We start from the raw sequence: 14,364 nt of genomic DNA, 5'->3' as shown, positions 1-14,364 counted from the left end.
GAAACTTCTTAGTTAAGCTAAGTCCTTCCACCCAGTCACTCGTTCACTACCCACCAGTGAGACAGGGAAGAGAATCAGAAGGACTGAACCTCTTGCCCAACCCCAGCCTACTCACTGGGGCAGCAGAGTGAGAAACAGGAGGATCTGATGCTATGTGAGCTTTGCTCAGCAATAGCTGAGACATGATCAACGCCATTTTGGTCACGTATCTAAAATGCAGCACTGTACGAGCTGCTCTGAAGATTAGCTGCCAATGCCTGTTGCACCCCCCAATGCAATATGAGTTGCAGGATCCTTGAAGCCTTGAACCGGTTTCTCTGTTCATCCTACTGTGTAGATCCAACAGAATAACAAGCCCTTCACTTGATCAGCCAGGGCTCTTCCTGAGAACAACCAGGTCTTTGGTCCTGTGTCTTATCAGCCCACCAGTCCTTGGGAAGTTTTTGTAGATAATTTGTATGTTCCTGCTGGCCCATTTTAGCACACAATCTGCACTTTGCCACTCATAAGCTTTTTCTTCTAGTAATTATTTCTTCTTTCATAGCTAGGGAGTCCATTCATTCCATAAAGAGTTATTATGATGATATGATATAGCTGCTTAGGCCTCTTGTTCCTATAAAGAGCCACCGCTCCGCTTGCCATTTCTGTTTCTAGAGTAATGGTTTTGCTAATAATTTCTGAACTGCTGGAGGGAGAATATTATTCCTCTGGATAGGGCACTAGCCAGGAATTCGTGAGTTTGTTCAACAAACCAGCCATTTATTTTTGCTAAGTCTCATTGTGCCTTGATACTAGTTTTGTAATTAGAGATAATAATATTTTCTATGTCACAGAAGTGTTGGGAGATAATAAGTATAACTTCAGAATTTTTTAAACATAAAAGTAGATCTATAATGTTAACCGTCAGAGTCAATGAGATACATAACACATAACTGTAAAGTTTTCATTTTCTTTTTGCCTATTCAAAAGTTTTCATTTATAGATAGGGACCAGAGCCTTTTATTTTTTTTTCTGCTTTTTCAAATTCATATTATCATTCTGCAATATTTATGTCAATTCTGGAAAGCACATAGGTCATTTTTCTGAAGACTAAAAAAATAGTCTCCAATAGGCAAAGCTAATCTATGCCTAGCACAACAGCAGAGATTAAAATATGATCTGCACACCTTATAGGAAGGGTATTGAAAGCCAACTGAAGTGTTTTGGAAAGCTAAAACTCAGCATCATCTTGTTTGACAAATAAATACTTAAAGAGAAACCTTAAGATATAGTGAGAAAAATTTTTTGCAAGTCTTCCAAACTTATACTTTTTTGAAAAATAAAAATGGTTAAGAACTATCAGAACCAACAATTTTCATTCTTGGCCTTTATTTCGAGGTGGCTGGAGATATATATATATATATATATGTATATTACGTGGATCAATTCAAATGATACTTTCCATTTTTCTGAGGACTGAAGCATTCATTCAGATTGTAGTACTCACTCTCTGTAGACAGATTTGCAAGGCCACAAATATGAAACATAAGCAGCTACAAGGATTCAGAAATCTTTAACAAAGCACCACAGAATTCTTAAATCCACACTGATGGATATAAATAATAGGTTTTGCTGAATCTAACTGTTTTGTTGTACATATGTTGTTAACATTTTTCATTTAATAATACAATTGTGTCAAGGATATTGGTTTAACTGGTTTCCTGAGATGCTGAATTCAAGCTAATCAACAGTACACTTGGATGCAAAAAATTTGCACACATCCTCCTCATTTTTTGTACAGTTAAAAATGATAAAATAATTTAATGATAAAATAATTTATTATTTTTAAAAAGTACTGGCATGCTGTACAAAGCCTTTCTACTATTGTAATAGTAATATTAAAGTGAATATGATGTGCCTGGTTAATAATTTATATGCTCTAATAATTTGTTCATTACTGTTTATTGCCTGCCCTGCAGACATTTTGTTTCACAACCCATCTGGACTGAGCACGACAGCTTTACATTCCACCTGGTGTTTGATTAAATACTTTTATTTGAGAAATACTTCTCACATGCAATGAGATCAGTGTGCCTTGTGGCATGCACTCTTCTGTAATGTATAGCAGTACATCACAGCTACTACTGCTGTATTTTTAATGGATCATATATGTCAGTAGGGACTGAGATCAAACCTAGATTATAGCTTTGCTTTTAAATAAGTTGAAACCCATAGCTAACACAAAAGCTATGGTTAACACAGGAATCACAAGCATGTAGTGAGAAACATTAAGAATGCACTGAAAAGTGACTCTGACTTACTATTAGCTTGTATTTAATTGAGTAATTGAGTTTCTGGAAGAATATTTAAGATGCAGAGATATCTTACTGATTTAAGAAAAAAATGTCCTTCTAAATGAGCAGATTTTAAGTCTGATAAATTGTATTTTCTAGCCACTTGCCTATCTTCCCTTTCCCTTTCCCTTTCCCTTTCCCTTTCCCTTTCCCTTTCCCTTTCCCTTTCCCTTTCCCTTTCCCTTTCCCTTTCCCTTTCCCTTTCCCTTTCCCTTTCCCTTTCCCTTTTCCCTTTTCCCTTTTCCCTTTTCCCTTTCCCTTTTCCCTTTTCCCTTTTCCCTTCCCCTTTTTTCTTTGTAGGCAAACAGCATTGTTTTACTCCATCTCACAGAAAATACCTATTCTTATAGCAACTTCCAGTTGAATACTCACAAAACATAGGAAGCAATTATCCTATATTTGAGGTGGAGCTGAAGGAAACAAAGACAAAATATTCTGATGAAAAAACAGGTATCATAACCTGTATACTGAAATCCTGTCTTCGCATGCTTTCTAAGATGACTAAGGGAAAATAGAGAGAAACAGGTATCCTTCTTTTTGAGCTGACCTTTAGGTCAAACCACAGACCTACATTTCTAGTATTATGTTTTTTAGACTCTTAATTTCCTTTCAGCATGTGTGAAAGCCAGACAGCCTTCGTTTCTCTTCATCATTCAGGAATTAACAATGGCTTCTTTCACAGATACAGATATGAGATTATCACATGGTTGCCTAGTGCAACAGATTTCTAGGGGTAACAAAGAAAACGTGGCCCTGCTTTTATGCCTTGCTTGTGGCAGAATTACAGGACAACAAGCTTCTGTAAGGTGTGTGGGATAAGAGCTATGGGATCGCCCCCTCACACTTTGTGAAGCAGCCGTCATTACCTCCTTTCTCTATCTCCTTGACAGAAGTAAGAGTAGTAACCCTGTTTTACAAGCATTCTGTTTCTCAAACTACTTGTCTCAATCATTATATTCCTTGGCAGGAGTGGCCAGAGCTCTGGTTTTTGATCCTTTTGCTGGCAAAATCAAATTTTACTTTCACTAATGAGAAGCCTTTAGCTAGTACTGACCGATCAGTACGTTTTCACTTCATCTACCCAGATGATGTGTATTGTGTTCTTCATGCTAGGATCTAGTATTTTTAAAATTCGAGTTAAAATAAAAGAACAATGGCGAGTGCTGTTGCATTTCTAAGTTGTAGTTTCTGTTATTTGTTTGTGTAAAAGAAGTAAAATACGCAAAACTTGTTGATGTTCTAAATATGCAAGGATTAAACCAATATGGTGTTTGTTTTTTTTCCATCCATGGCTTCTCTTCTGAGTATTTTACAATGAGCTCTTTTTTTGAATGAAATAACGATCAGACAAAGAAAAGAATAATAAAACTAAGGCAGAGAAAGCATAATAATTTAGAGTGAGGTACAAAAACATTTATTTACTGTTTACACTATTCTAAAGCATGTTAATGTTTTCTCTGTAGAATCTTCTGTGGCAACCCAGCCAGAAATGGTCGTGTATGCTGGCTGTATACCACTACATTTGTTTGAAGAGGATATTTTTTCATTAGGGCGGATGGTAAGATTCTATGCTCCCAGGACAAGAAAGCATTACATATTTTATTATCAGGGTGTTTCATTCTGTAGCAACTACGTTGTAACAAAAATAATAAAATTAGTATAGTGAAACAGTCACCGGGTAATGACTATCAGTTAAATTTATATTTCAGTACTTCTGGTCATTCATTTTCCTGTCACAGCCTTGCTCATTTTCTCAGTTTTACTCCACTTTCCTCTAGATCCCAGAAGCTGAAATCTCCTGGGAGAAGCTAGATGTGGGCTAGAAAATGCATCATGATGAGATACTTCTGAATGAAAAGCCTAATTATTTCGAGGGCTACTTGAAAAACATGAATTTCGATTTTTTTTCAGACTGCAATTAATGACTTCTCTGATATACATTTTCCAATATGTTGTTCTATGAGAAATACCATGTTTATATCCATTTTTGTCTTTAGTGTTGTGACTGGTGAAAGCAGATGGAGAGAGTATTACACTTCATGCAGCTGGGGTAAAAACAATGCTTAACTTTCCCCTTAGTCACTCACACTCTACAGAAAGCTATTTATAATGCCAGAGCAGGCTTTCCTCAGTTGATTGTTAATGAGATTTAATTTTTTGTACATTTAAATCATATTTATCGTAATTAGAACATTAAAATTTAAGTTACCTTCTCATAAAACTAATAGGCTTCATAAAATAAAGAAACTTCCAGAAATGGTTTCCAGGTGTAATGCTTTACTGCTCTTAATTCTTGAACTATTTTCTTTTTAAAAATTGTGCTATATATATTATGCTGGTTTGAAGACTAGCTTGTTTTCTGTGATTTTATTTTCATTTATATTAATTTAAGGTCTCAGATAGTACTGTCTCTTTGCTAATAATAAGTAATACTAGTCATCAAAAAGCAAACTGGAAATGGTGACATAGGGTTATGTCTTTCCTGTCACCTAAGGCCTTGAGTCTCAAACTTGGCTTCAGTCTGTTAGGGTACAGAGACTACTGAAAAAGAGGCATGGCAAGCCAAATAGGATGAGGCAGATGAATCTATATGTCTAAAACAGTATTTTAGTAAAAATTGACAGAAAAATGGAAGTTGACAGAAATTAAATATAGAAGTGTAGTGGATTTCTTGTGGGCCTCAGTTTAAAAAAGCCTGTTTTCCAGCTTTCTTTGGGAGCTGAGTGCTACTACACTGATAGAAATAATTAAAGTTTGGAAGATGGATTCATTGTTTGGGATAAGAGTTACTCTCTAAATTTGGAGGAAATGTTGTCATTGACTGCACTTGTGCCAGAATTTCCCTCCAGAATTTTTGCAGCATCCCTTTAACTGTGCTTTCTAGGGTGTATGTAATTGGATTGATGTGGCATGAATTTAATTATCTGAAGTTTGTTCAAATAAGATGAAAAAAGTCAATAGTTGAGTCATTCAAGTGTTTCCTACTCAGCCGCTGACAAGTTCTCCTTTATGGCACCTAACTGATTGTCTTTAAAATCCTTTATAATCTTGGAGGTTTTAACTTGCTTTTTAAAGTTGTTTAAATAAATGTGTAACCAAACACCACTCTGTATCTTTTTAAATTCAGAGATCAAACGAGGCTGATATATTGCTTCTGTACCTTAATGTGTTTAACTTGATCTTCTCCGTTGAAATAACCACAACTACATTCTTTTCTGCAGTTTGTAATGATAGGACCTCAGGAACATTTGACAATGAGCAGGAGCAGAGACCTCCTGATGAACGTGTTAGGAAATAAGTTATGGGTGATTTATTTAGCAAGCAAAAGAAGGTGTCTTTTTGAAATAAAAAAGATGTACAAATCCTGTAACAGAACTTTCAGTAGTGAAAAATGTTAAGTACTGGACCGTTATTATTTTAATGAGAAGAGCACCACTCAATGTCCACATCTAAAATTGTTCTTAAGTCTTTGATATATGGGTCGACTGTAGTGCCTTTAATGTGTTTTCTAAATTAGCCAGCAGATAAAAAGCTTAACTTTAATGATGTATTGGTTCAAAGTGATATTACACTATGGAGATTTCACAAGTTATCTAAAAGACTAGTTGCTATTAGAATTCTGCTACTTTATAAATTCAGCATGAAGTAAGGATTTTTTCCTCAGAAAAAGTATTTTTAGTTATATTTATTTAAAACAAAATCTTGTCACCGCTGTTTTCTTATATTTTCATTTTGCTTCACTTGAATGTTTTCTGTAGCACCTAAAAGAATATGGTTATATAAATAAATTGAAAGAAGTGATGAATCTATTCGGAAAAGTGAAATATGTGTAAACACATCTAAGCATTCAATTATACTTTTTCTGCGGAATATTAAATCCTGATACGAATGGTTTTGAATAGCCTTGTCAGGTGAATGATTTTTGGTTTGTTTGTTATCCAAGCCGTTAGATGCTTTTGTGTGCATACTGTTCTCTTTTGAGAGGTGATGAGAAATGAGAGCTGATCCCAGTCAAACTATCTTTCCATGTTTAACAGGCTGATTCCTCAGAGAAGCTGAGGCAATATGGACTTTCCCACATATATAGCCATCCTGTCCTGATTACTAGAACTAGGTCCTGTCCTCTGGTAGCACCTCCACAATCCCCACTAGTTCCTTGTTGGAAGCTTTTCCGTCAGAAAAAGGAAACTGTTGCAACATCTGAACCTCAAGGTTCGTATACTCAAACTTTCAAAATAAATTTGTGATTACAGTTTAATTATTATAAATGTTATCAGAGCCATAGTTATCATCCATTAGCTTAATTTCAGAACTTCCCTAAAGATTACTCTTTCTGTCTGGTTTTTTTTTTTTTTTTCTAATTTTGCATTACTTCTCCTTAGACATATGATTTCTTAAACGCTTTGAGAAGTGTCTTAATTTATCTCTAAAAAGTGCCCTACTCTACTGGAGAGAATGAAGAGAGAGTGTTATCAAAGCAATGCAGAAGCTCTCTGAGGCAGAGCCGTAAGATATTGAAGTATGTGACTAGTCCTGCTGCAGCAACTCATATTTTTAGGTGTAAACTCATTCTAGGGTTTGTCTATACTGCATAATGGAGTTAAATGCATATCTTGAATATAAAAGCATTACAGGAATTCTAGCAAAATATACTGAGATCAGAAACAGGAAATTAGCAAAGGCAGAACACGCTGCCATAGTTGTTCTGAGCTACTGTGGGTAACCTTACATACAGGTTAAGCACACTTTAATACTTTGCAGTCTGAGGATCAGACTGTTAAGCACTTATTTTTTTCATGACATGTCACCTAAAGCCACCTCTGGCTGTTCTCTTCCATTCAAGTGTATGTGATGATACTTGGAAATAGAATTATTTAGGGGTGATGAGTCCCCTATGGAAATTATTTGTCAAAATTATAGTGTAAAATATTTTTATATTTAACAAGTTTGTTTTTTTTTTTTTCTAGAGCCTGTGGTAACAAAACCTGAAGAATATGTTGAGATTGCTAGCCTGTTTTTGAATTACAAATTGAATCTTATCACAATACCCACAAACATGTAAGTATTCAATGTAGTTTCAGCCTTAATATCTTCTTGTTAGTCCATTTCACTGTGAAAGCACAATTGCTTATGTTTACTTGTATCACAGTTCATGTAGTTTAAAGCACATCAGGATCAGAGCACTTGCTTGGATTATTGCTGTCACGTACTTAATATGCAAACATTTGATACTGTCCCACACAATATCCTTGTCTCTAAACTGGAGAGACATGGATTTGACGGATGGACCACTCGGTGGATAAGGAATTGGCTGGATGGTTGCTCGCACTCAAAGAGTTGTGGTCAACGGTTCAAAGTCCAAGTGGAAACCAGTGATGAGTGGTGTTCCTCAGGGGTCAGTACTGGGACCAGTGCTATTTCACGTCTTTACTGGTGACACGGACAGTGGGATCAAGTGAACCCTCCGCAAGTTTGCAGGTGACACCAAGCTGTGTGGTGTTGTGGACACGCTGGAGGGAAGAGATGCCATCCAGAGGGACCTCGACAGGCAGGAGAGGTGGGCCTGCGAGACCCTCATGAAGTTCAACAAGGCCAAGTGCAAGGTCCTGCACATGAGTTGGGGCAATCCCAAGCACAAGTACAGACTGGGCGGAGAATGGATTGAGAGCAGCACGGAGGAAAAGGACTTGGGAGTGCTGGTGGATGAGAAGCTCAACATGAGCCAGCAATGTGCGCTGGCAGCTCAGAAAGCCAACCATATCCTGGGCTGCATCCAAAGAAGCGTGGCCAGCAGGTCAAGGGAGGTGATTCTGTCCCTCTACTCTGCTCTCATGACACCCCACCTGGAATACTGCATTCAGCTCTGGAGACGCCAACACAAGAAGGACATGGAGCTGCTGGAGTGAGTCCAGAGGAGATGATGATCTGAGGGCTGGAGCACGTCTCCTATGAAGACAGGCTGAGAGAGTTGGGGTTGTTCAGCCTGGAGAAGAGAGGGCTCCGGGGTGATCTTATAGCAGTCTACAAGTACTTAAAGGGGGCCTACAGGAAAGCTGGAGAGGGACTTTTTACAAGGGTATGTAGTGACAGGACAAGGGGCAATGGATTTAAACTGAAAGAGGGTAGATTTAGATTAGATACAAGGAAAAAATTTTTCACTTTGAGGGTGGTGAGGCAGTGGAACAGATTGCCCAGAGAAGTTGCGTATGCCCCATCCCTGGAGGTGTTCAAGGCCAGGTTGGATGAGGTGTTGAGCAACCTGGTGTATTGGAGAGTGTCCCTGCCCATGGCAGGGGGGTTGGAACTAGATGATCTTTGAGGTCCCTTCCAACCCTAACCACTCTGTGATTCTATGATTCTGTGATTTAGGATCAGTATCAGCAATACAACAGATAAACCACTGTCCTAGACACTTAAAAAATGTTATTAAACACCTACAAATTTCTGAACACCTTTCTGTAACTAATATCAGGAATTTCTATTCATACACACAGAGATATACATGTGCAATTATGGGCATCCTCCTGGCATTCTGGGTTACAAGCACACTTCTCTTTTGAGAGTGCAGGTTCATCTACTTGCATGCAACTCCTATTGGAGATACAAGCTGGGATACTCTAAGCTTTACATGCTGCTTCCTAGAATCTGCTAATCTACACGCTGGTGAGAAAGCCCACCAGGAGGTAGGCGTGTGCACACCTCAGGGATGCATCCCTACTTGTCGCGCCCTGTACGGACAGTCCCCTAGGTGGATGCACTCTTCTCAGAGCATCCAATATTGAAGGGCAGAGAGCTCTGTCAGGCAAAAACACTTTGCCAGTTTCTTTACTCAGTGGACCCAAACCCATAGAATTTTCAATAGATCACTTCCACCTGAAATAGGAATGTTCTTTAATATCTTTTAAATTTCAAATTTCAAAGTACTACTCTTATTTCAATTCTTGCACATAACAAGTCAGTCATTGACTAGCCAGTCAGTACTTTCATGGCATCACATATTTGGCATGGAACAATTAATGTTTATTAATAAAATAGACTGTTTTCTGTTGAAGCCTGAGAGCACAGGTGAAGCAGCTCATACTCAAAACATGACTTTGTACAAATGCCTTGTATTAAAGACTGTTTGGAAATCCTATAAACCCTTGAAAACCAGGGTCTTTAACAAAGTATCTTAGAGAAGAAGTTTCAGAAATTGCTGTGTATACCACTTCTAGTCAATATTCAATATTTGTCATAATACTTGCTCACTGACCAGAGAAAAAGGATTACCATTAAATATATTAGGGCTGAGGTACTTAATGGCTTCTCTGCCTCAGTCTTCACTGGCAAGTGCTCTAGCTGCACCATCCAAGTCACAGAAGGCAAAGGCAGGGACTGGGAGAATGAAGAACCGCCCACTGTAGGAGATCAGGTTTGAGACCATCTGAGGAACCTGAAGGTGCACAAGTCTGTGGGACCTGATGAGATGCATCTGTAGGTCATGAGGGAAGTGATGGATGAAGTTGCTTTACCACTATCCGTCATATTTGAGAAGTTGTGGCAGTCCAGTGAAGTTCCCACCAACTGGAAAAGGGGAAACATAGCCCCCATTTTATTATTTTTTTTTTAAAAAGGAAGACCCAGGGAACTACAGGCCAGTCAGTCTCACCTCTGTGCCTGGCAAGATCATGGAGCAGATGCTCCTGGAAACTATGCTGAGGCATGTGGAAAAGAAGGTGGTGATTGGTGACAGCCAACACGGCTTCACTAAGGCAGATTGTGCCTGAAAAATCTGATAGCTTTCTACGATGGGTTTACAGCATTGGTAGATAAGGAAGAGCAACTGACATGATCTACCTGGACTTGTGCAAAGCATTTAACACTGTCCCACATGACATCCTTGCCTCTAAATTGGAGAGACATGGATTTGACAGATGGACCACTTGGTGGATAATGAATTTGGTGATGGTCACACTCAAAGAGTTGTGCTCAATAGCTTGATGTCCAAGTGGAGACCAGTCATGAGTGGCTTTCTTCAGTGGTCAGTATTGGGACCGGCACTGTTTAATATCTTTGTCAGAAACATGGACAGTGAGATTGGGTGCCCCCTCACCAAGTTTGCCAATGACACCAGGCTATGCGCTGTGGTTGACATACTGCAGGGAAGGGATGCCATCCAGAGGGACCTTGACAGGCTGGAGAGGTGGGTCTGTGAGAACCTCATGAAGTTCAACAAGGCCAAGTGCAAGGTCCTGCACATGGGTTGGGGCAATCCCAAGCACAAATACAGACTGGGCAGAGAATAGACTGACAGTAGACCTGAGGAGAAGGACTTAGGGGTGTTGGCTGATGAGAATCTCAACATGAGCCACCGATGTGCGCTTGCAGCCCAGAAAGCCAACTGTGTCCTGGGCTGCATCCAAAGAAGCGTGGCCAGCAGGTCGAAGGAGGTGATTCTGCCCTCTACTCTGTTCTCATGAGACCCCACCTGGAATACTGCATTCAGCTCCGGGGCCTCCAATATTAAAAGGACATGGAGCTGTTGGAGCAAGTCCAGAGGAGGGTCATGAAGACGATCTGAGGGCTGAAGCACCTCTCCTATGAAGACAGACTGAGAGAGTTGGGGCTGTTCAGCCTGGAGAAGAGAAGGCTCTGGGGAGACCTTCTAGCAGCCTTCCAGTAGCTAAAGGGAGCCTACAAGAAAGCTGGAGAGGGACATTTTACAAGGGCATGTAGTGATAGGACAAGGGGCAATGGCTTAAAAACGAAAAGAGGGTAGATTTGTCTTAGATCTAAGGAAGAAATTCTTCACTCTGAAGATGGTGAAGCATGTTGCCCAGAGCAGTTGTGTATGCTCCAACGCTGTCAGTGTTCGAGGCCAGGTTGGATGAGGCTTTGAGCAACCTCATCTAGTGGAAGGTGTCCCTGCCATGGCAGCGAGGTTGGAACTAGATGATCTTTAAGGTTCCTTCCAACCGAAACCATTCTATGATTCTATGAAATATATAAAAAGACTCTAAGCAGTATCCACTAATAGATTATTAATAAGAATAATAGTTAAGATGTGGCGGTATTTGCATGTTAACATATTTTATATTGTTTTTTCATATTTAGTAAATTGCTTCATCTCAACCTACCCCATTTTGTCAAGGACAGTTTATTTAATGTGCTAAGTTTCCATGACAATCAGCTAATTTAATCTCTTGTGATTTAATTAACAGGTAGTAACCAAAAATATATAGCAAGTATTAGCATTACATTAAAGTAATATAGCTGCCTAAATAAGATAAGGGACTTAGATACACAATTGGGACAGAAACTGTTTTTAATCTCTTGCTTTTATTCTAATGAAATCTTTTTAAACACTCAAAGGGATGATAATTGTGATTGTGTTACTGCTAAAGATCTTGATGTTTCATTATGTCAATCCTTAAGAAGCGGTTTAGATAACACATGCTTACGTTTTTCTCTGTTCTTTATTGTTGCAATAACACAATTAGGTATTTATGTCTAATTGGCATGTGTGCAACATTGTTTTCATCTTGTTCTCCTAGTTGGCTTAACAAGCAAGGAGTTATTTATATTTCTGTCAGATTTACTTCTGCCTCCACTGAAGTCAGCGACAGAGCTTTCTTTTCCTGTAGCCTAAATAGGTGTTGCACAGATTTCCGTGGTTATCGTGTGGTTTAGCTGTCTGGTAGCTATGGAGACTCATTTTGAGGGAAAAGACAAAAAACTATTCTTACACAAAGCACTTTTTTTTTTTTTTTTGCCCTGCCTCTGTTTAAGTAGTGCACATTATAAATGTTTTTCTTTTCTAGGGGCCATAGAAATTTGTTGATGTCTGGTGTTATCATCTAGTTTTTCTCAGCTGCCTTGGATTTGGTTTTTTTTTTAAGGGTTAGTTAAGAGGGCAATAGTTCACGTCTTTTGGGCGTAGATATGTGTGTAGTGCCAAGCCAGGAATGATAAGGAATGTATGTATATATAGATTTTGTACTTCCCCATTAAGCTGTCAAAATAAAGGAGGCACAAATTGTTTTGACAAAATTCTGTTAAGAAGAGCAGTTATGAAGATTGTCATTTGAAAGTAAATGTATGGTTTAAAGCATTTGAATTTTCTTTCATTGTTTAGCCATTTTCCACAGTCTACCATCAAAAAAGGATTTCATTCCATATCCTGTCTCCCTTCTGTTACTGAAAGTGATGAAAATGTGAGTTACTGTAATGTGGAAATGAATCCAAGTGGGAGACACTCAAATGCAGAAGATTATTCTCAGGTAATAATTTTCCTTATTTTTTTTTTTTAACTTGACTTAGTTTTATATTCCAAAGGATAATGAAAGGCAAAACAGAAGATATTTAATACTTAAATATAGGTTTTTAAAGCCTTTTCAGTAAGCTTTTATTTTTCCCTGATACGTAAGTAATTTCTCTATTCCTCGCGCTTTATAGTTATATTGATGTGTACTAGGTGGCAAACATTTCCTAATGCTTTTGTTTTAACATTTTTTTATGATTTATTCCTCAGATTATAAAAGTTCTATTCCTAACACTATAAAATATTTTGGTTTTGCTATTTAAAATCAATTTGATGGAAGAGTTAAGAAGATAGTCAGAGGTCTTTATAAATCAATGTTTTCTTCAAGTTACAATTAGTGTTTTCATCTACAGTGAAGGATGTACCTAGGCACATGACGACTTGAAAAATGTAAACTTTATAACTCATGCCTTAAAAATGACATCCTCTTTGGTTCTTAATTTAAAGACTTCAAGCTAGATCTATAAAAAGAGTTAAGACTTCAATGCTGAGTTTGTCTGCTCTTAAATTTCAGAAACTTGAACTTTTAAGGGAATCCTTGGCCATGAATTAGACACTCAAGCTTACTGAGCGAAATATTTTGTGTAGGGAAATAATTCACAGCATAGAGAAACAGAGACTTAAATCTTCAAACAAACAAACAGAGTTCCACCGAAGTTTTTATTTTCTCAACACCTACAAAGGAACCCAAATTGGAAACGGAGACATTCTGAAGACAGGATGTGTTCAATTTCATCCTTACTGCAGCAAACACTGCTCATAAGAGCATCTGATAGCATTTCTCTTTTTGACTTTAAGAAAATTGATGGAAAAAGCAGTCTAGGCTATATACAACTGCTTTCAATGAAGTTACACTCAAAAACTGGATACAGCTCAATAAATCAATTTTACTATGGGGAAGATGTAGTCTCAACTTGTAAATGTTTACTACAGTCCTCCACTCTAAGTTTATATTCTAGTTCAAGAAAAGAATGAGTACTTCTTCTGTATCTGTTACATTCAATATGATTACAATATAGAAAATAATTTAACAGAACCTATAAAATTTATTCATCCATAGTGCTGCATGAAGAAAATAGAGCAACAAAGTCCTTATCTGCACAATCCTGTAGTAAGGATGACCCAATTATTTTAAAATTTCTACTGTTCTTTTCTGGGACAAACAGATAAATATACTTCAGGATAACATATGTAGTATTTGATTGATGTGTAGTGACTGTCTGTAGGGTTTCAAAATGTGTCTGAAGATCATAGACATACTGTTAAGGATAGTATTAGGCATCTTCATGAACAAAGAAAACATAATTTAGTCTGGTAAATTTTGAAATAAAAAAGAAATATTTTTCTATGTAATTTTGGTATTTATATATTTCTTCTGATTATACTGTAATGCCATTTTTGTATTTCAGCTCTGAAATTCAATTGTTTTAAACTGTTCTATATCTATTGTGTGTATAGTTATTGCATATTTATTAGTTTAAGACAATTCTGTAGTGAAAGAGAATTCAATAGAATCTATAACTATTCTGTATTTTGTATATGTTTTATAAACAATAGTTTAATTAGTACTTCATGACCTTTTAAAAATCTTTTTAATGATTGCAACCTAAGAAAATCATTACAAAAGCAACGGAGTAAAAAAGAACTGTGTATAGTAGTCGCTGATTGCGTGACTTCAGTCCCTCTAGCTGTACTAATGTAGGTTTAGTTAATTATGAATTAATATACATT

General features: G+C 37.5%; 1 protein-coding gene across 1 annotated transcript in view; it reads left to right on the top strand.

The window, feature by feature from the left end:
- ADGB (androglobin) overlaps window positions 1-14,364 on the top strand; it is a 139,787-nt gene that overhangs the window by 49,488 nt on the left and 75,935 nt on the right. The window contains exons 11-14 of the mRNA XM_086625981.1: window positions 3,797-3,891; window positions 6,371-6,545; window positions 7,301-7,391; window positions 12,448-12,592. Of these exons, the coding sequence (XP_086482107.1) occupies window positions 3,797-3,891; window positions 6,371-6,545; window positions 7,301-7,391; window positions 12,448-12,592 (506 nt within the window). The remainder of the gene's footprint in view (window positions 1-3,796; window positions 3,892-6,370; window positions 6,546-7,300; window positions 7,392-12,447; window positions 12,593-14,364) is intronic.

This window comes from Tauraco erythrolophus, chromosome 2 (genome assembly GCF_009769465.1).
Source record: "Tauraco erythrolophus isolate bTauEry1 chromosome 2, bTauEry1.pri, whole genome shotgun sequence".
Taxonomy (NCBI): domain Eukaryota; kingdom Metazoa; phylum Chordata; class Aves; order Musophagiformes; family Musophagidae; genus Tauraco; species Tauraco erythrolophus.
Note: the sequence above shows the minus strand (reverse complement) of the source record. Positions and strands in the feature narration are given on the sequence as shown.